The sequence below is a fragment of the Lepidochelys kempii genome, chromosome 3 (assembly GCF_965140265.1).
Source record: "Lepidochelys kempii isolate rLepKem1 chromosome 3, rLepKem1.hap2, whole genome shotgun sequence".
Taxonomy (NCBI): domain Eukaryota; kingdom Metazoa; phylum Chordata; order Testudines; family Cheloniidae; genus Lepidochelys; species Lepidochelys kempii.
In genome coordinates this window covers 147,634,856-147,655,168 of record NC_133258.1, presented here as the reverse complement: position 1 = coordinate 147,655,168, position 20,313 = coordinate 147,634,856, and the positions used below count along the sequence as shown (strand labels likewise).

The 20,313-nt window shown below is 49.8% G+C and overlaps 2 protein-coding genes across 3 annotated transcripts in view; one reads left to right on the top strand and one right to left on the bottom strand.

The window, feature by feature from the left end:
* Positions 1–2,644: 2,644 nt before the first annotated feature.
* On the bottom strand, positions 2,645–6,691 carry MAD2L1BP (MAD2L1 binding protein). Its single transcript, XM_073338476.1, has 3 exons — positions 6,602–6,691; positions 6,227–6,516; positions 2,645–3,588 (listed from the first exon to the last, which is right to left on the bottom strand). Exons 1-3 carry the CDS (start codon positions 6,630–6,632, stop codon positions 3,052–3,054), a joined length of 858 nt encoding a protein of 285 aa, XP_073194577.1. The 5' UTR covers positions 6,633–6,691; the 3' UTR covers positions 2,645–3,051.
* A 4,342-nt stretch (positions 6,692–11,033) lies between these two features.
* Positions 11,034–20,313, top strand: part of GTPBP2 (GTP binding protein 2) — a 21,535-nt gene continuing 12,255 nt past the window's right edge. The window contains exons 1-8 of one of the 2 annotated variants that reach the window (XM_073338474.1): positions 11,034–11,270; positions 15,828–15,854; positions 16,597–16,781; positions 17,209–17,317; positions 17,920–18,117; positions 18,602–18,776; positions 19,473–19,689; positions 20,128–20,263. In XM_073338474.1, coding sequence (XP_073194575.1) covers positions 11,100–11,270; positions 15,828–15,854; positions 16,597–16,781; positions 17,209–17,317; positions 17,920–18,117; positions 18,602–18,776; positions 19,473–19,689; positions 20,128–20,263 — 1,218 coding nt within the window. In that variant the 5' untranslated portion in view covers positions 11,034–11,099. Of the gene's footprint in view, positions 11,271–15,827; positions 15,855–16,596; positions 16,782–17,208; positions 17,318–17,919; positions 18,118–18,601; positions 18,777–19,469; positions 19,690–20,127; positions 20,264–20,313 lie in introns of both variants that reach the window. The other variant, XM_073338473.1, reaches the window with a different exon arrangement.

The window sequence follows — 20,313 nt, the reverse complement described above, 5'->3', positions numbered from 1 at the left end:
TGCCCTGGAGACTCACGGACATTTAGATGCCTCCAGAGTTAGTTAGCAGCTGAGCAGAGATTGAGGAGCTCAGTGCAGGGGTGCTCGAACAATTTGCTCAGCAAGCCCACTATACAAACTAAACCCTCTATAGGATGGAAATCACTTCAAGCCAGGGGGGTGCAACAGCAACCCAAGTTCCAGCACTTATGTCTCAGTGGTGACTAAAATGTTGGATTTAGGCACCACTCTGTTAGTGGATTTGGGCCTAAATGACTTTACCATTAAGAGTTAATCTATGTAAAGAGAACTTAATGAAGAGGCATTTGTACACCCCCAGGCCACACCCCAAAATTGGATAACAAGAGCCTAGCTGGTTGCATTGCAATAGGATCACGCAACCCAACGGCTTTAAAACTAGCTCAAGTGCTTTGGATCCAATAGAGCTCCCTTTCATAATGTACTAGATGAAGCCAGGTAGGTTTCTATTTCTCTCCCCTCTTATTCCAGGGTAGCTGTAACCCTTTCAAGTCTCTGCACAAGTCATCAAGGAACCAGGAGAGTTTTGCTGCTGAACAAGATCACAGAATTGTAGATCTGTAAGGGATCTTGAAGTCTAGTCCAGTCCCCTGCACTCAAGGCAGGACTAAGTATTATCTAGACCATCCCTGACAGGTGTTTGTCTAACCTTCTCTTAAGTCTCCAATGATGGAGATTCCACAACCTCCCTGGGCAATTTATTCCAGTGCTTAACTACCCTGACAGGAAGTTTTTCCTAATGTCCAACCTAAACTGCCCTTGCTGCAATTTAAGCCCATTCCTTCTTGTCCTATCCTCAGGTTAAGGAGCACAATTGTTCTCTCTCCTCCTTGTAACATCCTTTTTGTAATTGAAAACTTACATCCCCTTCCAGTCTTCTCCAGACTAAACAAACCCTTTCCCCCCCCCCCCAAATCTTCCCTCATAGGTCATGTTTTCTAGACCTTTAATAATTTTTGTTGCTTTTTTGTGGACTTTCTCCAATTTGTCCATATCTTTTCTGAAGTGTGGTAGCCAGAACTGGATACGCTACTCGAGTTGAGGCCTAAACAGTGTGGAATAGAGCAGAAGAATTATTTCTCATGTCTTGCTTACAACACTCCTGCTAATACATCACAGCATACAGGTTTTTGGGGTTTTTTTTGGGGGGTGGGGGGGACCACAAGTGTTATACTGTTAACTCATTTTTGTGATCCACCATGACCCCCAGATCCCTTTCTGTAGTACTCCAGCCAAGGCAGTTGTTCCCCCTTTTGTACACGTGCAACTGATTATTCCACTTTAGGAAGGAACACTGTTCTTCGTGAATTTCATCCTATTTACTTCAGACCATTTTAATCCTATCCTCCAGAGCACTTGCAACACCTCTCAGCTTGGTATCATCCATGAATTTTATAAATGTACTCTCTATGCCATCATCTAAATCATTGATGAAGACAGTGAACAGAACCAGACCCAGAACTGATCCTTGCAGCATGACTGTGAACCACTGGTAATTACTCTAAGAATGATTTTCCAACCAGTTATGCACCCACGTTATAGTAGCTCCATCTAGGTTGTATTTGCCTAGTTTGAGACACTCATGCAAGACAGTATCAAAAGGCTTACTAAAGTCAAGATATACCGCATCTACCGTCCCGTCCCCCCCCCCCAACAAGGCTTGTTGCTTTGTTAAAAAAGCTATTAGGTTGGTTTGACACTATTTGTTCTTGATAAATCCATGCTGTTACTTATCTTATAGGTGTTTGCAAACTGATTGTTGACTATCTGATTCCAGTCCTGACTATCCTTTTCCAGTCCTCTGGAATCTCACTCATCTTCCATGACCCCTCCTTATGCTCCTTGCTCAGAGGTCATATGCAAGGTATTACCCTATCCAGAGCACTTTACTGCCCCTACTTCCAGTTTCTCAGTAACTAGACTCAATTTTGTGCTGTTACCTTACAGAACTTGAATCTACGAAACCCATAGGTTAGGTATGGAAGTACTCCATCTCCTTTCAGCACAGATTAGGGAGAGATAGTGATAGAATGGGTAACAACTTATAGATTTGACAAACTGATTGTCTATAGGGGAAGAACAGCATAAATCAAGTAAAAAACTCCTGTACCTTTATAAACTCCGAGCCTTCTACTAATTAGGGGCAGGAAGGGCTATAAAGTGAAATCCACAAGCCTGAAGACATTTCTAGTTTAAACTAGGGCATCAGATACTGTGCAGTTTGAGAGATTAGTGAAGAGCCTCAGCCATTCATAGAAATGAAACATGAATCATTTATATGTTTTCACTGATAGTTGGAAAATTTAAGACATTCAGAGCCCTCTCACCATAGGTGCAAGTGGCATTGCTCACACATCCATTCTCCCACAAGTATAAGAAAGGTAATGCTGGGCAGATCTCTCTCATGGTTAGAGGTCTCCCTCTTTAGAACATCCCTCACACAACATTACATCCCTGAAGTGATTCTTGTTATAGCTATGCAACCCCCAACCCTCCCTCTGTTTTCATGGTATTACCAGACTGTAAAGGAGATGAGATCCTGAGTGGCTTAGTAAAACCTGCTAGATAGCCTTTGTCACCCCCATATTAAGCATAAGCACCAATCAATCAAGTCCCAGTGCATCCATTAACATTGCACACTACTTTATCAGCAAGTAGAGGAGAACAGCTATGTGAACACCATGATACTCCCAGAGAAGGTTGCTTCAAGTATTGGCTGGGTAAGCGAGCATGCTGCAAAAACATAAAATTACTCCCACTAACCCTCTAGGGAATTCCTTCTTCATGACTCAATTCCCCCAAGAGACCTATATCTGGGGCAAAACTGCTCTAGTGCTTACCCTTGCATGAGGATATTTAAAGCTCTGTTGTATGGACAGTGGAATGCACCCCAACTGCATGCAGGTAGCAGATTCCCTGGATATAGGATTCAGAGAGGTGTAGTTACAGATCATAAAAACATTCTTTTGTATCAACTAAAGTAGCACCAGATGATTATTAAAAATGCCCCATTAAAATGCTATAGAGCAAGAGTCATTCATGGAAGCCCTTAACTGTCACTGGTGCTTGGAACCATATGTAGTTGTCCCAGGCAGAGGTCACTCCCTGCTGAGTGGATGGATTTGTACTGCTGTTTCCACCACAGGACAAGTTGACCGTCAGCTTCCTCCCACGTGCTGGCACTTTATAGTTGAGCTTGGGTCGGAACCAGTCAATGCCACAGTCACGGTGCCCCTGGACCATGACAATGGTGCCCATGACAGGGACAGCCTGTAGCTCACTGAAGACATCTGCAAGGAAGAGTGAGTGAAAAAGCTTACGAACACAGGATGGTGTTTGCAGGCTCTCCTCAGCATTGCCCACAGAGATGCCCTCCAAGTTGATTTCATAGAGCTCCTTGGGGCTCATGGCATTTCCTCCAAGTAGAATAAGGACCCGAGGGACCAATGTCAGGTTGAACATTGCTTCCAAGTGCAAGAACACTCCCTCCAGCTCCATTAGCAACTGCTGGCACTTCCTGCTGCTCCCTAGGTCTGGGGGATGTGGCTTCTTCTTAATTGCATCTCCATCCTGCCAAGCAAAAAATTGGTACATTCTGAATTAGGCGAGCGGTGGTGCATTTGACTGCGTTTAGCACCTTGAACAACCAGACCTGACACAGGAAGCACAGAGATTTTTTCTAAAAAAAAAAAAAAAAGAAAAACAGTTTAAGACTGAAAAAAGGAATCATCCTGGTGTCTTAACAACCAACTTGGAACAATTTCAATACTAGTGTTTCCTGGATTTAAGGTCAGTAGAAATAAAGGTATTAGAATGGATGTAACAGAACTAGAAACGTGTGAGCTTTCAGAGCATGTCATGGCTCAATGTGTCACAGTTCAGTCAACATTCACCCCACTCTGTAGGGGTGTGTCTGGATTTTCTTAGGCAGATTTTCAAGTTGTCTTAACTACAGACCTTGGAGTACAGCAGAACAATACTCCTGTGGAAATTCTGTGCAAAAAAAGTTAATTCTGCACACAATATTTTCAAATTCTGCAAAATTCTGCATATTTTATTTGTCAAAACAATATAACCACACCAGTTTCAATTATTTTTGGTCATTTCAAAATACCTGTCAGCAGGTATGTCTAACAATACAAACAAAGATTCAGAAAATGTTTCTTGACAAATAGATTCTTTACTAGGCATATTAATACAGAACTGAATAATAATTCATTTAAACTACAATATAGACCCATATTTCCCACACCCCCCAGAAGCAGTGCAAAGGCTGGGGAGAGTCAGGGGTAAGGGAGAGGGAAGTAATTGCTGGAAAGAAGCCTGGCTGTGGGTGGGAAAACTATGCAACAGGTTTGGGGGGGGAGAGGGGACTGTTAGGGAGCTTCCCCCATGCAGACCCTGGTTGACACCTAGCCTCTCCCATTCAGTTAGGCACATCTGCCCATTCCCATGGGTCTCTGCACACCCACTCCTCCCATCCCCCTACAGCCCTGCACCCTGTCCCTACATACTCAGCCACCCCTTCCCCCTGTAGCTCTACACCTCCCTCTCCTATCCCCACGTGTCTGTGTCCTCACTCAGCCACCCCCATTTTCCCCTGTAGCTCTGCATCAGCACTCCCATTCAGCCCCTGCCCCAATCTGTCCTCCCCCACTGCCCTCATCTGATTTCCCCCCCCAGTAGCCCCACACTGTCTCCCGACCTGGCCCTACAGGTACTGCAAAGAAGGCTCTGCAGGCTCTCTTTTCTGGCTGGCTGGGAGCAGCAGCCACGTACTATCGCCACAGGGGCCTCAGGTGGGCAAAAGGCAGAACTGCAGCAACTTTTCGGCAGAAGCTTTTTTCTGTGCAAAAAATTAAAAATATGCATGACTCATTAATCCATAGAATCATAGAATATCAGGGTTGAAAGGGACCTCAGGAAGTCATCTAGTCCAACAAAATAGCACAGCATTCCCCCAGGAGTAGAACAGCCAGAGAGGTGAAGTAGTTTTGTCCTTACCAAATGTCAGGTTTCAGAGTAACAGCTGTGTTAGTCTGTACTCGCAAAAAGAAAAGGAGTACTTGTGGCACCTTAGAGACTAACCAATTTATTGGAGCATGAGCTTTCGTGAGCTACAGCTCACTTCATCGGATGCTCAAATAAATTGGTTAGTCTCTAAGGTGCCACAAGTACTCCTTTTCTTCTTACCAAATGCATTCTCTTTAGGATATTGTATCCCCAGGAATCACATTAAATATAATGCAGTGTTTAAGACAAAACCTACAGTGCATGTAACCTGAAATACAGAAGGATATCTTGACAGAAACTACAAATCAAGACAGTTAATAGATTAGACATGCAATTCTTGGAAAAGGCTGACTTGCCTTAGGAGACCGTGCCACTTCATTCAGTGAGAAAGAAGATGAGCCTCCTAGTCTTTATTCAAATTTTTCTTGCACACTAAACACACTCTCTATAGGTCTAAGAGAAAGATTAGCAATGCAGGATTTAGCCAATCTGATGAGTTGTTTTAAAATACATAATCTCTCTACCACATGCAAGTTTCTATCATTAATAACCTATTTCAAATACCTGGGGCATAACATCCCTGGCAGACCTCCCCTTCCCCCCTGTCCTGAGGAGTCTGGTCTATCTTAGTTGTGCAAAGTTGCGTGGTCAGGCACTCTCCCATATCCCAACTCCCTTTGGTTCCAAAAGATACCGTTCCAGCCAAGCCACTTTCTGCAACCAGTGACTGCTGCCCCTGAACCAACCAGAAAGCTTACTACTTTGATCTGTAGCTGCTCTCTCCCGAGTCAGGGCGGAGCATTCTACCTCTGCAGGGAGCAGCTAGAATTCCTGCCTGGCCTTGCAGAGGCGGCTGCTATTTGCGGAACCTGCCGGGAACTGCCTCCAGCCCGCCTTGGCCCCCGGTAAAGTCACTGTCGTGCAGGGGGATGGAAGCGCAGCTCTCAGCAGGCCCCCGCAGAGCGTGATTTGCTGCGCAGGCGGAGAAATGAAGCCGATTTCCTGGAGCGGGAGGAGACGGCCAGCCGCCAGCTCGGGATAACAGCGTCTCACGCCGCACAGTGCGGAGCGCACCTGGCAGCCGAGGGCAGCGCAGACTGGTCGCCAGGGGCGTGGATCTGGGGCTGCGCCAATTATCGCCCCAGCCGGCTCTCGCTAGCCGAGGCTGGTTGGCCCCGGGGAGGCCCAGACTTACCTGCGGCTGGCGGGGCAGCGCCCTCCTGCAGAAGTAGGCGAGCTGCTCGTAGGGCAGGGGCAGCTGGTGCCGCTGGTACAGCACGTGCTTGAGGAGCTCGCAGGCGAAGTGGCAGCAGCCCTGCTGGGTCACCGGGCCGGGGAACGCCACCGAGACGGAGCGGCAGCCCGGGGCGCGGCCGGCCGGGCCCTGCGGGCAGTGAAACGCCGCCGCGCTGCTGCCGCCCCGTCCCGCGGCGAGCTCCGGGGTCACCGTCGGGGCCTCCACGGGCTCGGTCGGGAGCAGGTCAGCTGCGGGGAGAGGGGAGAGGTCACCCGGCTGCGGCGCGTACGCACGGACTGGGGGTGGGAGCCCGGAACCCGCCCCTCACCTCACCTGCCCGCTCCTGACGGCCCGGCCCCGCCATTTTCTGCCTCGAGCTCGGCCGCGTCCCGGCCCCGATTTGAATGGCCGCCGCCGCGGGGCACCATGGGAGCCTCGCGTCCGCTCTGCTTCCGGTCCCGGCGGGCCTGACCCCCCCCCCCCCCCCCACCGGAGCCATCTTTGTTTAGGGCACAGTGGAGTCGCGCTCCGCCCCATCCCCTTCCCAAGGGAGAGAAGCTGCGCCTGCGCCGCTGAGAGGCGGGGCCCGGGAGGCCATGGCGTGTGTGCTGGGGAGGGGGATCTTGTCTCCGCCGCTTCCCCCCCAATCCTCGGCATAGTGGAGCTGGGCCTCAGGCAGCGATTGGGTGCGTGGCAGGGAGGGGGGAGAATCTAGTGCTCGGGACGGGGCCTGGGTATGACGCACTGGGCATGGTAGCCTAGGGTGACCAGATGTCCCGATTTTGGGGGCTTTTTCTTATATAGGCTCCTATTACCCCCCACCCCCTGTTCCTGTTTTTCACATTTGCTGTCTGGTCACCCTATAGCACCCAGACACCACAGGGCCAGGGCTCCCCTCCCTGCTGCACCACCCAGGCTCCTGGCCTGTCTGTTGCCCTGAAAGCCCCCCATAGTTGTGCTCTATCGCTCCTGACTAACTGGGCCATGCTCAGCCTCCCATCGCCCATCTGCCTGCCCTTTCCACAAGCCCTCCTCCCCTGGGCATGAACAGCCTCCCGCTCCGCTCCCTAAAGCCCTTGCGCCCTCTCCTCCGCCAATGCAGCGTTGCCAACTGCTGCAATTTTTCGCCAATTTTGAAAGGCCTCAAGGACAAAAATACTGAATCATTTATTTGAGTTATAAATTACTTTCTTGGAGTGAAATGGGGGCAGTTTTATGCAGAGTCCTACAGCTGCCCAATCCCTGGCTCTTTGCTGCTACCTGGTGGCCTTTAAATGAGGAGCCACTCAGGCACACAGGCAACTGGACCAAATTGACCTCTCCGGTTAGGAGAGGCCACGTGGCACTTGTGCCATTGGGAACAAAGAAAGAATTCTGCAGCAAAGCAGGTCTTCTTGTTGACACTGGGATGTATCCAGCTGGGTGAAGAGGCAGCCAATGGGGAAGCAGGGGCAGCATATGAACTTGGAAAGAGCTCACATGAGTGAGAGGTGGCCTCTGCACAATGTTGTCAACCTTTTTTGAAAAGGGAAAAATTGGGGCTTTTTGAAGCAAACTCGTGTTTGGTGATATTTAGGCTACTTTTTGCATGTGATCAGTGAAAACTCAAGCTTTGTGAAAAGGAGTACTTGTGGCACCTTAGAGACTAACCAATTTATTTGAGCATGAGCTTTCGTGAGCTACAGCTCACTTCATCGGATGCATACCGTGGAAACTGCAGCAGGCTTTATATACACACAGAGAATATGAAACAATACCTCCTCCCACCCCACTGTCCTGCTGGTAATAGCTTATATAAAGTGGGGTGGGAGGAGGTATTGTTTCATATTCTCTGTGTGTATATAAAGTCTGCTGCAGTTTCCACGGTATGCATCCGATGAAGTGAGCTGTAGCTCACGAAAGCTCATGCTCAAATAAATTGGTTAGTCTCTAAGGTGCCACAAGTACTCCTTTTCTTTTTGCGAATACAGACTAACACAGCTGTTACTCTGAAACCTGTCAAGCTTTGTGGTTGGCATTCAGCTACAGAGTGACATTCACCAGAGAACAGCACTGTTTCTGCACAGTTCAAGTGTATCATCTGTTGTGAGTGACACTGACACAAAAAAATGTGATATTTAACCACCATGATGATAATATTCCAGCCATAATTAATGTATTACCAGTACCATCATTACCATAATTAATTATAACAATGGGATTTATACAAAAGGCAATGAAAGGGAGATCAAAAGGTTCTCTCAGCACAGTGAGGAGAAGTGATTTTGCCAAGTGCTGGGACTAGAACTCAGGAATCCTGACTACTTAGCTTGTGGCTTAACCACATAATCAGCCTTGCATGTCTAGTCTGACTGTCTTTTTTATAGGAGTCTACAGGTGAGCTAAAAACACCCTGGGGAAAAGCAAGGGGTTGAATTAAATGTGCTCCATATAAACTGGGTCTTCCCTTGCATTTCTGTACACCACAGTATCTAGGCATATAGACTTATTCTGACACTTTTTAACTTGGCTATGATAACAAACTGAATTTGGTGGCTATGACAACAAACTGAATTTGGCCACCATCATGCCACAAGGTAAAGGCTGGGTTCTAGTGTCCTTCTAGTGACCTCTCACCAAGAACAGGAAGGGGTGTCAGTTGCAACATCTTTTTTTAAGACCTGTATCAGTGGAACAGGCCCACTGGGTGTGGGCCAAGGACAGTACTCTTTCCTCAGACTATTGATGATACCAAGTTGGGGGAAGTGGGGATATATCATAACATAACACACCATTTCCCCTTCTTTAATTTCCATGTCCAGCTGGTTTGCTATAGGCAACATTGTCTAGTGATTAGTGCAGGTGAGGGACTGAGACTCAGAGCTCCTGGATTCTACTCCCCACTCTACTACAAGTTCACTGCATGACTGTGGCCAAGACACTTATTATTTTTATCATTTATATTACAGTAGAACCTAAAGAACCTAATCAGGATCAGACTCCATTATTTTAAGCACTGTACAAACAGAGCTGGTTTACATTAGAAAAATTAGGACCCATAACCACCAGATGGGAGTAGTGCTCCTTGTTGTTTTTGTTTTTGCTGATACAGAGTAACAAGCTACCACTCTGAAACCTGCTCTGAAGCTGTTATCTTTTCTCAGCTTGCTGTAGTGGGTGATGCAATTTGTTACCGATAGGAGGTCAGTCCTGGAGGAGGCGGTGCCAGGAAGCACTGAGAGGGTGTGGCTACAGCTAGTTGTGTTTGAAAACAAAACATCCCTGATTCCTCATTGGCTGCAAATTTAAAAATCAAAATAGGGAAGAAAAAGGAGTCCCAATTCTATATTCTACATGCATGATGGGATCTGTAGTTCCATGGCTTCTGCATGTTCTTGTGTGTGTAATATGCTTAGTGTGGGGGTGTAATGTACTGTATTTAGATTACACTAGTACCATGTCCTTTCATAGCACCTTTCATCAAAGAATTTGAAAGTGCTTTACAAACATTAATTAATGAAACCTCACTAGAGGCAAAGTGATTTGGCAAAACTATACAGTCAATCATTTGGGGGGAGCTGGCAGTATGACCTAGGAGTTTCCCAGTCCAAAATTCTTGCTTTAATTGCTAGACCATAGTCTTAACATGTGTCACAGTATGTTTGATATGAATATATTATATCGTTTTGTCTTTATAGATATTTAGGCGCCAAATTTCTAATCTGCCGGGGGTGCTTCCCAGCTGGCTCAGCCCCCACTCCATCCCTTCCCCCAAGGCCGTACCCCCACCCTGCTTCTCCCCACCCCCACTCTGCTCCCACCCTGCCTCTTCTTGCCCCTCCTCTTCCTCGCCCAGTTCCACCACCTCCCCCGAGCGCACTGCACCCTCGCTTCTCCCCCCTGGAAAAAAGCGGCCTCTTGATAGTTTCTTGGATTGCTAATGTACTATACAGTTGAGGCTCCTACAGCTCTCTTCTATGCTATATAAGGCCACAGTAGCCAGAGGATGCTAGGGGTCTTATGTACATACCCAGCACCATACACACAAGCACTGTACACTAGATGTAAATCTGTAGATTTCAGAAATCGGATCTTACTATGTTGGTGCCCAAACTTTGCCCAACCATGAAGCTGCATGAGCAGCTTGCTGGGACTTGCTTGACATAGAATGATGTCAATCACAGCTATAATACAGAGGAGCAGCCCATGGAGGCAATGGGCCTCAGCATCAAATGTTCCATCTCATTCCCTTGAAAGTGTGTTAAGTCGTTTGGGAAAGGTGCAGAGCACAGGTGATGCCATTCTGCCTCCCTTCCAGTGCCCCAATTCCTTTCATGAAAGACAAAGAGGCTTGTTCTTAAAAAAGCAAACACAAGAAATGAGCCTGGTCTGAAACCATCACAAAATGGTAAGATAGCAGAGAACCAGCAAGCAAGCAGCCACTCAGTGAACTGGAAAACCACAACTCCCAGGAGCCTCTGCTCAGCAGATCCATAAGGAAAGGACGTTTTGGCCTTAGTGCATGCTGGGAGCTGTAGTCCTTTCGAAGTAGAGGCCACAGACGGTTTTTGTTTAGCGCAGTGGACCCTGGGAGCTGGGACTGCTGCGCCCGTGGTCCTTTGCGAGGAGGCCCCCAGAGGGAGAGAGGCGTGGCGAGCGCGATGTATGCTGGGATTGCTATGCGGCGCGGTGCATGCTGGGGGTTGTAGTCAAGGGCAGCTGCCCGCACTCGGTTTCCCGTGGCGCCCCGCGGCTGTTTCTGACGCCAGAGGCTGGAGGCAGCTGGAAGGGCTGGAGCCGGGGGGGCGGCGGCGGCTGCCGGGGCAGGGAGGCTGGGACGCGCCGGGCCGGGATGGACTCGCGGGTGTCGGAGCTGTTCGGGGGCTGCTGCCGGCCCGTGGGGGGCGGCGGGGCGCTGCGCGGCCGCGGGGGGGCGGGGGCCGGCGGGGGCTCCAGGGGGAAGAAGAAGAGCGGGAGGAACCGGGGCGGCAAGGCCAACAACCCGCCCTACCTGCCGCCGGAGGTGAGCGCGGGCCAGGGCAGGCGGGGGGCGGGGGAGGGGAATGGGGGGCTGGCGGGGGAGGGGAATGGGGGCCGTTGGGCTGGGGGTAACTTTCGTTGATTAGCATTTGCTCCGTGGCGATGGGCAGCGCCGAGTGCTGTCATTATTGTGACGCGATTCCCCTGGCTGGGGGCGTTAATGGGGCTAGAGGGTCCTTGTCGCTGTGCATTGGTGTGGGTTGTGTTAGCGGGGCCGGGGGGTTGTGGAATTGTGGGGGGGTTGATCTGTGTGTGCAGCTGTCTTGTGTCCTGGAGCCCAGAAAGGCCTCATCTCAATTCCAGTGCCCCTAGGCTGGCGATAAAAGTTTTGGAGGTGGGGACGCAGTCTCTGCTGTCCTATCAGGCTTCTCAAAGCCCCCTTGGCAGAGAATTCCGGTGCCTGCCTCTGCTCACGCTATAGCTTGCCAAGCCGCTCGAGAGTGAAACTCGTATGGTTCTCGTTTACTTCAGGCTTTCCAGGAGAAGTAGGGGAAAACCGAATAAAGCTCTAGTCATTTTTCACTTTTTTGAAGCTCTGAGTTGTGACCGAGTCACTGGAACTGGCTGTCTGCCTCGGTTATACCCAGTTCACATTTGGAAGTGCCTTTGCAACTGTAAAGGCTAGGAAAAACTTTAATTGATAGGTTAGTTTCTGTGTAAATTGGTGGCTTCGCTCCCTGCCAGGCAATGCTTCCAAAAGTCACAGGCAAGTGAAATTTTCAGGCCTTGATGATGTAAGGCAGTGACAACAAGATAATATATGTGCTGGCTGCAGGAGAGCTGAGGCTTGGAAAGGTTATGGAGGAGGGCTTTTCATCGGGTAAGAGAAAATGATGGTCAGCTGGGGATCCTAGCAGAGGAATTCCTGCCCCTCTTTGTGTGTGACTCTAGTTTCTTGCTGTCTCTTCCTGTCTCTTCACTAGCCCCCACCCTTGTAGGTGTGGAAAAGCATAATAGGTTTTCATGATTATTAACTAGATTGGAAGCAGTTCCTGAGGGTGGATCCTGTTCAGTCAACTGAGGAGAATGCGTTGATGTGTATCTGCTGTTAAGGCACTAGAATATTAGGCTATGTCTACACTATGCAGCTTTTAGTGACGGGGCTGTGTTGCCACGGCTGTGTTGCTAAAAGGCGCATAGTGTAGTCCCTGCCTGTAGACAAAAAACTTCCACACCCAATGAGCGCTGTTAGCTTTGTCCGTAGGAGAGCGCTCCTGCCGACAACGCGCTGTTCATACCAGCGCTTTTCGTCAGCAAAAATTTTGTCTTTCAGAGGGGGTGTCAACACCTCTGAAAGACACAACTTTTGTCATTCCATTGCCAGTGTAGACGTAGCCTTAGTGTAGCTTGGGTGGTTAATGAGGCCACATTAAATCCTTTTTCCCACCCTGGCCACATCCTGAGTGTGTTTAGCACATTTTGCCTTCTCTGCCTTTTACTCTGATTAATGAATACTGGCAGCTTGGCCTCTTGTGGAGGGAGACACTTGGGCAGTCCCTCTGTAGAGCTCTGATGTGGCAGTGCTACTCTCTTGTGCTGCCAGTCCCACAGAGGTACTTAAACGCCATTGGTGTTTAGTGAGCTGGCATTAGTGGGGCACAGTCTGCTTGTCTAGCATGCCATTTGAGTGCACTTTGCAGTCTGATAGCTACAGCCTTGGGAATAGGTTCTGCCGGACAGCTCAGCACGCAGTCCAAGATGCCCAGTTCCCTTCCATTGCTGAGATTTGATCTGCCATGTTCTATGGAAACACATTCTCAGCTGGCCCAGTGACACCCCAACTCCTCTTGGACTGCTAATTTGAGTTAGCAAATATTTGCTGAGTTTGGGATTCCACCCTGTAGAGGGTCCAGACCAAACCCTGGGTAAAGTAAGAGGTGGTTCCAAAGCAGATGGTGCCATGTCTGATGGGGTTTTCCTGCTGCATTGTGAAAATGAGTCTGGTAAGTGGCCATCTTAGTTGCTGGAGCTCAGACAATTCCCAATGGCCTGGGGCTGATGGATACCACTGCTTGAGGAGCATGAGGTTTGCCATGGACCATTGGTAGTCTGGCCCTGTGTTTCATCACAGGATATTTACACCATCCTCAAAAACATCAGGGTGCCAAGTCCCAAGTGAGAGGTGCGGGACAAGTACTTCTGTCCAAGGCAGGATGCTTTGCTTTGGGGGATGAGGAACAGAGATGCTAGAACAGGTTAATCCCTACTGAGTCCCAAATAGTCCATCCTTAGGGACAGGATTGTTCTCTGCAGTGACCTGGCTGTTATGCCTTTCAGCTGTAGGAGGGACAGTCCTCTCAGGCTTCAGTATCTCTTCCTTCCTGTCCCCAGACACCCTGCCTGCACCACTGTCCAGCAAGTCTAGACTTGTCACTGTCCTTGTACCTCTTGCACTAGACTAGAGTCTCAGTTGCTATGAGACAGGCACAAAACCCTTGTTCAGAGGACAATGCAGATACTGATGCAGTATCCAGAGCTGAAAGGCTAATGGATGGGAGAGGTTGGCAGATGGCACCCTCTTACCAGTGCCCCTATCTTGCTAAGAAGCTCCAACTTTAAGAGTAGAGTTACTTCTTTGGCCCTTGCCACCATAAGCCATTTATTTTGGTTAGGGGCTGAGTTAGAATGCAGGGCGGGGGCTTTACTTTCCCTTGCTGGGCAGATCCACGTGCTGGGAGAGGGAGCTGTATATTTCCAGAGAAGCCAGCTGGCAGGGCAGTTGTAGTTCAGGAAGAGCTGAAATCCAAGCAGGTCAGTTTTCACACTGCTGTCAATCTGGTTTACTGCTCTTTCCACTGGAGTTCCTGGCTCCCTGCAGGACCCAGTCCTGTCTCTGTAACCTGTAGACTGAGATCAGTGGGGGATCCAGTTTAGTATTGGACATGTCTTCTCTCTGGGGGCTGAATCCTGCCTTGGCTGGAACGGAATTGATGAGCTAATACATCTTTTCATTTCTGCCTACAATGATCTGGCCTCCTGAGGAAACCCTTCTGTGCCCAGGGAAGCTCCTGGCTCATATTTCTCGGGAGCTGTCAGACCAGTGAGTGGTTTGTTTTACCACAAGTTGATCAATAGCACTTGCTTGCTCATGGCTGTGAGGAGCATCTCTCACTGGGGGGCAGCCATGCATGCTTATGGGGAGAGGTCAGAGAGAGGAACAATTAGCAGTAGGTGCAGTCACTGTCAAGAAAGGTGGGAGTCTCTGATAGGCCAGCTCAATGCTGGATCAGTTGTCTGGTTCTCTTGTATTGAATGCAGATTTAAGAGCAGTATAATGCTGTTAGGGTTGGAGGTCCCTAGATGGCTTAGGCTTGGGTTTAGGAGTAAAGAGCTTTTTACTCCATGTCACCAGTTCCAGTATAGATCAGGGGAGGATGAGCTGGGTGGTTTGAGATTGGGGAGAGGGATATGGAACCTTTTGCCGCAGGTTACCAGACCCAAGACAGGCCCAGCTTGCTAGCAAGTAATAAAGCTGTTCCCATAAGACTTTTAATGGACTCTGTGTAACATAAAGTGGGGTGGCGTGTTCCAGACCAGTGGTTCTCAACGAGGAGTACATGTCTCTCTGGGGGTATGCGGAGGTCTTCCAGGGGGTACATCAACGCATCTAGATATTTGTCTAGTTTTACAACAGGCTACAGAAAAAGCACCAGTGAAGTCAGTACAAAGTAAAATTTCATACAGACATTTCAATGACTTGTTTATACTGTTCTGTATACTATACACTGAAATGTAAGTGCAATGGTTATATTCCAACTGATTTATTTTATAACAAAATGCTAACAATGAAAAAGTAAGACATTTTTCAGTAATAGTGTGCTGGGACACTTGTAATTTGATGTCTGATTTTGTAAGCAAGTAGTTTTTAAGTGAGGTGAAACTTGGGGTATGCAAGACAAATCAGCCTCCTGAAAGGAGTACGGTAGTTTGGAAAAGTTGAGAGCCACTGTCTCGGACCACTTCCTAGGAGGACACGCAATCACTGGTAACCTCAGCAGAGGCACAAGGAGTTGACTGGGCCATGGAGAATAAACTCTCCTCACACCCCTACATAGAGTGACTCCAGGGCAGGGTTGGGAGGTAAATGAAGAGGCTTGTGCGTTCCACTGCCCGGGCTGTGCCTATTGTGGACGTAGAGGTCTTTTAACTGGGCACTTCCTTTTGCTAGCACTAAAAAGATTGTCCATTCCCAGTACGACCCCTTAATTTTGGCCTCCCAGCATTCATACTAGAGTGTCCCAGCTGCTTTGTAGCGCAAACAGCAGCAACGTGCACGTGGTAGTTTCCAGTACGGCGTGGGACTGCAGCTCTGGCAGGGAGGCTATATCTTAGCATGTATGTTGAATTCTCTGCAGTTTCTTTCTCCTTACGAAGCTGGCAGCAGCAGCTGATTATCCATGTGTCATTCCAGACCACCCGGAATGGTGTGTGGGCTCCATGGTGTTAGGGAAGTCATGTGGGGTGGGCAAGGGCGTTTGGGAAAAGTGCCTGGGGTGGTGAGGTGGTTGCTAACCCATGTCTCATTTGGTTCTTTAACCAGGCAGAAGATGGGAACATAGAATACAAGGTGAGTCCTCAGGGGATTGCAAAGGGGGATCCTCTTCCCGACCAGTTACCCTGTAACCTCGGGTCCAAGGGGATGAATTGAGCAAAGCGGGTGTATGGGGGACATGCCCGGGGGATACTCAAAAGGGAACCATCCTAGCCTTGCCCTTGGGAGGGTGGGCCTGAGGTAGGGCACTATTCATCTCACTTTGGGTTCTCTGAACCTGGTGGGAGAAACTGGATGCTAGAGAATGTGCAGTGCAGAATCCCTTTGGACCGTACTCTGGAGGGGCGTTTTGTGTCCCATGTGCTGACCAGTGTAGAGGTCACTCTGCCCTGTAAAGTCCATCTTTTCATCCCCCTCTCTCTTTTCTTAAAGACCCAGAGCTACAGGTGCCATTTATGTCCTTTCCAGTTGTATTTTGGGGCAGTCCTGCCGTTCTCACTCAGACCAGAGCACAAATGGTTTGGGCCCTATGGCACAGGCTCCCTAATCCAGTGCTTCCCTCATACCAGCCAGTTTTCAGGTGCCATCTGCAAGATACAGGAATGTTCTGCTACAGAAGTTCTTGTCTCTCTTGTAACCTTCTCTCTCCTATCCCACTGGCTCCTCTGCAGGTGTTAACTCGGAGTGTGTTTCCCAGAGGTGGGTCTGCTGAGGGGGCCATTGCTCCATGGCAGAGGGTTAGGGAGTCACTGCCCCAGGGAGATGGGATTCTCTCTGCCCCCAGGCAGCAATTGTAACCGCTCCCTCCCTCGAGCAGCTGAAGCTGGTGAACCCCTCGCAGTATCGCTTTGAGCACCTGGTGACACAGATGAAGTGGCGCCTGCAGGAAGGCCGGGGTGAGGCTGTCTACCAGATTGGCGTGGAGGACAATGGGCTACTGGTGGGCCTGTCAGAGGAAGAAATGCGTGCCTCCCTCAAGACATTGCGCCGGATGGCTGAAAAGTACGTTTCTGAGGATCTCTAACCTCTGCTGGGCCAGAGAAACCCAGCTCTGCCCCATTCTCCCCGCAACCCCCAAAAGGGTCTTGGTGGCTCTTTCTTCTTCCTCCCCTCCTCTGAAAGGCCTGTAGATCAAGGAAACATGTCTCCTATCCAAGAGCCTAGGACCTTGTCCAGTTCACACTCAGAGAGGCCCCAGGCCAGGGAAACCAGCCTTGCCAAGGCTTTGGGGTTTTTGCTATTAGAAAAATAGCAAAACTGTCTGAAGGTCTGAGGCTTCTGTCCTGCTGCTCTCAGAGCCTCCAGCCTGCCCTGCAGTTTCAGTCCTGTTCCTAGGTCCCTTATGGTGCTCCGGCCAGGTGATGCCCTGGATAAGGGGCCAGTCATGTACTAGCTCACCCCAGGCTATTCCCTCTTGCCCCCTTTGCAGGGTCGGAGCTGACATCACCATCCTGCGGGAGCGCGAGGTAGATTATGACAGTGATGTTCCAAGAAAGATAACAGAGGTTCTTGTCCGGAAGGTCCCTGATAACCAGCAGGTAGGGAGCCCTTGGCTGGGTTGCTCTCCTTGACCTGGGAGCCCTGTGGTACTGGAGACTCCCAGACTCCATTCAAGAGGTTTCCCTTTGGGATGAGATGGGAACCCTTCCCCCTGGAACCACTTCACATTATAACAGTTCACAGGGCACACGCTAAAGAGCTACCAAAAGGGGGCTGAGCCTTTCATCCTCCGGGTACCAGCTGCAACTTACCCCAGACAAGGGAGGCTGGCTGGGCCAGGGAATGGGATATGAAACCTTTCACCTCCGCAGCACCAATTCTAATCCAGCCCAGTGTGGAGACTGGGGAATGATCTGGCATCTGTATTGCAGTAAGTGTGTAGATGACCTTTTTGTGATGTCATAGACTTGGCATGGTGGAGTCATAAACCCTAGTCTACAATATCGTGGGATGGTCAGAATCTAAAAAGAAGTGCTGCATAGCGATCCCTGCCTTTCTCAGCCCATTCTGGAGGGAACATGTGGGGCATGTCGGCTGACATGGGGTGAGCACGTGCCACCCATACCTGTGGGGTTCTTGTCCGTGCATCAGGTGCAGGTTGCCCCGTGGTTTCTCTGCTCTGACTCTTTTTTTCCTTTAGTTCCTAGACCTGCGAGTGGCTGTGCTGGGGAATGTGGATTCAGGGAAGTCAACGCTGCTGGGTGTCCTAACCCAGGGTGAGCTGGATAATGGGCGGGGCAGAGCCCGCCTCAATCTCTTCCGGCACCTCCATGAGATCCAGTCAGGGAGAACATCCAGCATCAGCTTTGAGATCCTTGGCTTCAATAGCAAAGGAGAGGTATGGAGCGTGAGTGCTGTCGCAGCAGTGCGGAGAGAGTGACGCCCAACTCCCTATGAGGAGTGGGAGGAACATGACTGCCCTCCTGTCTCTGTGCCGCCCCTCACTGCGGTGGGTGGAGCAGGACTGACTCAACAGCAACAAAGGAGTTCTGTGCCCCCTACTGCTGCAGCAGAGAGCCTAGGAGTGATCAAGTTGTAATTAGAGGTGGTAGGAGAAGGTGCTGCTTGTCCAGTTGGAACAGGCATCTGTTCTGGTGTCCTGCTTCTTGCCTCCAGATTAGTGGTGTACAGGGTTGACATTACAGTATAGCCACAGCAGCCTGCATAGTCAGGCCTAGTCCCTTTCCAGGTGCAGAGTCTCAAGCCCTCTGGCACTTGTTTCTGTTCAGATGGAGTTGGTATGGTTGGGGTTGTCTCTTCTTCCCTCTGCCTCCTCCTTTGCATACCCCATACCTCAGTCTCTGGTTCCTTGTCTTCTCTAGGTGGTGAACTATAGTGACTCACGGACGGCAGAAGAGATCTGTGAGAGCTCCTCCAAGATGATCACCTTCATTGATCTGGCTGGCCACCACAAGTACTTGAAAACCACCATATTCGGCCTCACCAGCTACTGCCCAGACTTTGCCATGCTGGTGGTGAGTGCCAACACCGGCATTGGTAAGTGCACTATGAGCCAGCCTTGGGAAAAGCACAGAGGGTCTGGCAGGATGCTTTAGGGGCACTTGAAGAGTGGTAGTTGCTGGCTAATGGGTGATTGTAGTTGGAAAAAATGATACTGATTCCAATTCCCTCCTGACTCTCTGTAGCCCAGTGAGTCCAGTGCACCTGTGGGTGCTGCAGATGAGCTGGGAACTTGGCTGCCTCATACACCATTGGTACCTGAGCTCTGATTTTATTGCTGAGGGTTGTGACCAGGGCAGGAAAGTTTTGGGTAGCATTTGAGGGCATTCTGAGCATGTCAGGGAAAAATCACCTTGATATATTAGTGGTGTATATTGGATCCCAAAGCATCTTAAAGGAAGTAAACTAGAACCTTCCCCTGTCCATTTGGACAGCCACTTTTCTGACTAATCCATTAGCTTCTGGAGAGAAACTCCTGGGTCCTAATGGAGCAGAAGCAGGTGCCTTGACCCAGAAAAACTTTGATCTGTCTTTCTGGAATGATGGTTAAAGAGCTGTGCCCCCTTGCCTTTGCCTGAGATGCTGAGCAGGTGAAGTGACACAGTTCCATCCTCATCTGTTTGATGGGCCCATGGGGCACTTCTTGGGCAGGGAGATGCTGGCATCCTGTGAGCAGGTGGCTTTGGTGCCCATGCTCCTTTTAGCTGAGCTCTCCCTTGTTTCTTGTAGCAGGTACCACGCGGGAGCACCTGGGCCTGGCCATGGCCCTCAAGGTTCCCTTCTTCATTGTCGTCAGCAAAGTGGACTTGTGTTCCAAAGCCACCGGGGAACGGACAGTGAAGCAGCTGGAGCGGATCCTGAAGCAGCCGGGCTGCAACAAGCTGCCCCTGCTAGTGAACTCGGACGATGACGCTGTCACGGCAGCACAGCAGTTTGCACAGTCTCCCAAGTAAGGGACCTTAATCTCTTCTGAAAGGAGCAGAGGGAGTCAGCTGAGTTTAGTCTGTTGGGATTTTACCAGCTCCGCTCACACAGGGGAGGAGACTACATCTCTAGGAGGCATTAGCTGTCTCCTCCCCAGATTTCACTCCTTCAGCTCCTCCACACATGGCCCCCTCTCCCAGGCCTTTTCAGTGGCTGAAAGTGTGGTGAATGTGTTCCTTGCTTACCCTAGAGACATAGCTCCAGTGAGGAAGCCTGGATTGGCTGGGTGCAGATGGCCCGGGCCAAGCTCTGGAGAGGCTTTCATAGTGCTGTCTCCGCTAGATCCCTTTTAGCTCATGTATTCTCCTCTTGGGGGGCCAATTCCTTGCAGTACTTTCCCCAAGATGGGCTCTGCAGCTGTGTTGTGGCCCCCAGCTCATTCCTTTCTCTGTGTGTTTGGCAGCATCACCCCGATCTTCACACTATCCAGTGTTTCTGGAGAGAACCTGGATCTCTTAAAAGTTTTCCTCAACATCCTTCCCCCTCTGACCAACAGCAAAGAGCAGGAGGAGCTGATGCAGCAACTTACAGAGTTCCAGGTACATACAGGCATTGGACTGATGTTCTTATACTGCACCCATTACCATGG

Bases quoted from the DNA above. Each gene is read 5' to 3' on its own strand.
- MAD2L1BP (XM_073338476.1), bottom strand. From the start codon at position 6,632: ATGGCGGGGCCGGGCCGTCAGGAGCGGGCAG. The intron at 6,517-6,601 runs GTGAGGTGAGGG...CTCTCCCCGCAG, and splicing joins GGGCCGTCAGGAGCGGGCAG to CTGACCTGCTCCCGACCGAG. The intron at 3,589-6,226 runs GTAAGTCTGGGC...TTTGCTTGGCAG, and splicing joins CGCTGCCCCGCCAGCCGCAG to GATGGAGATGCAATTAAGAA.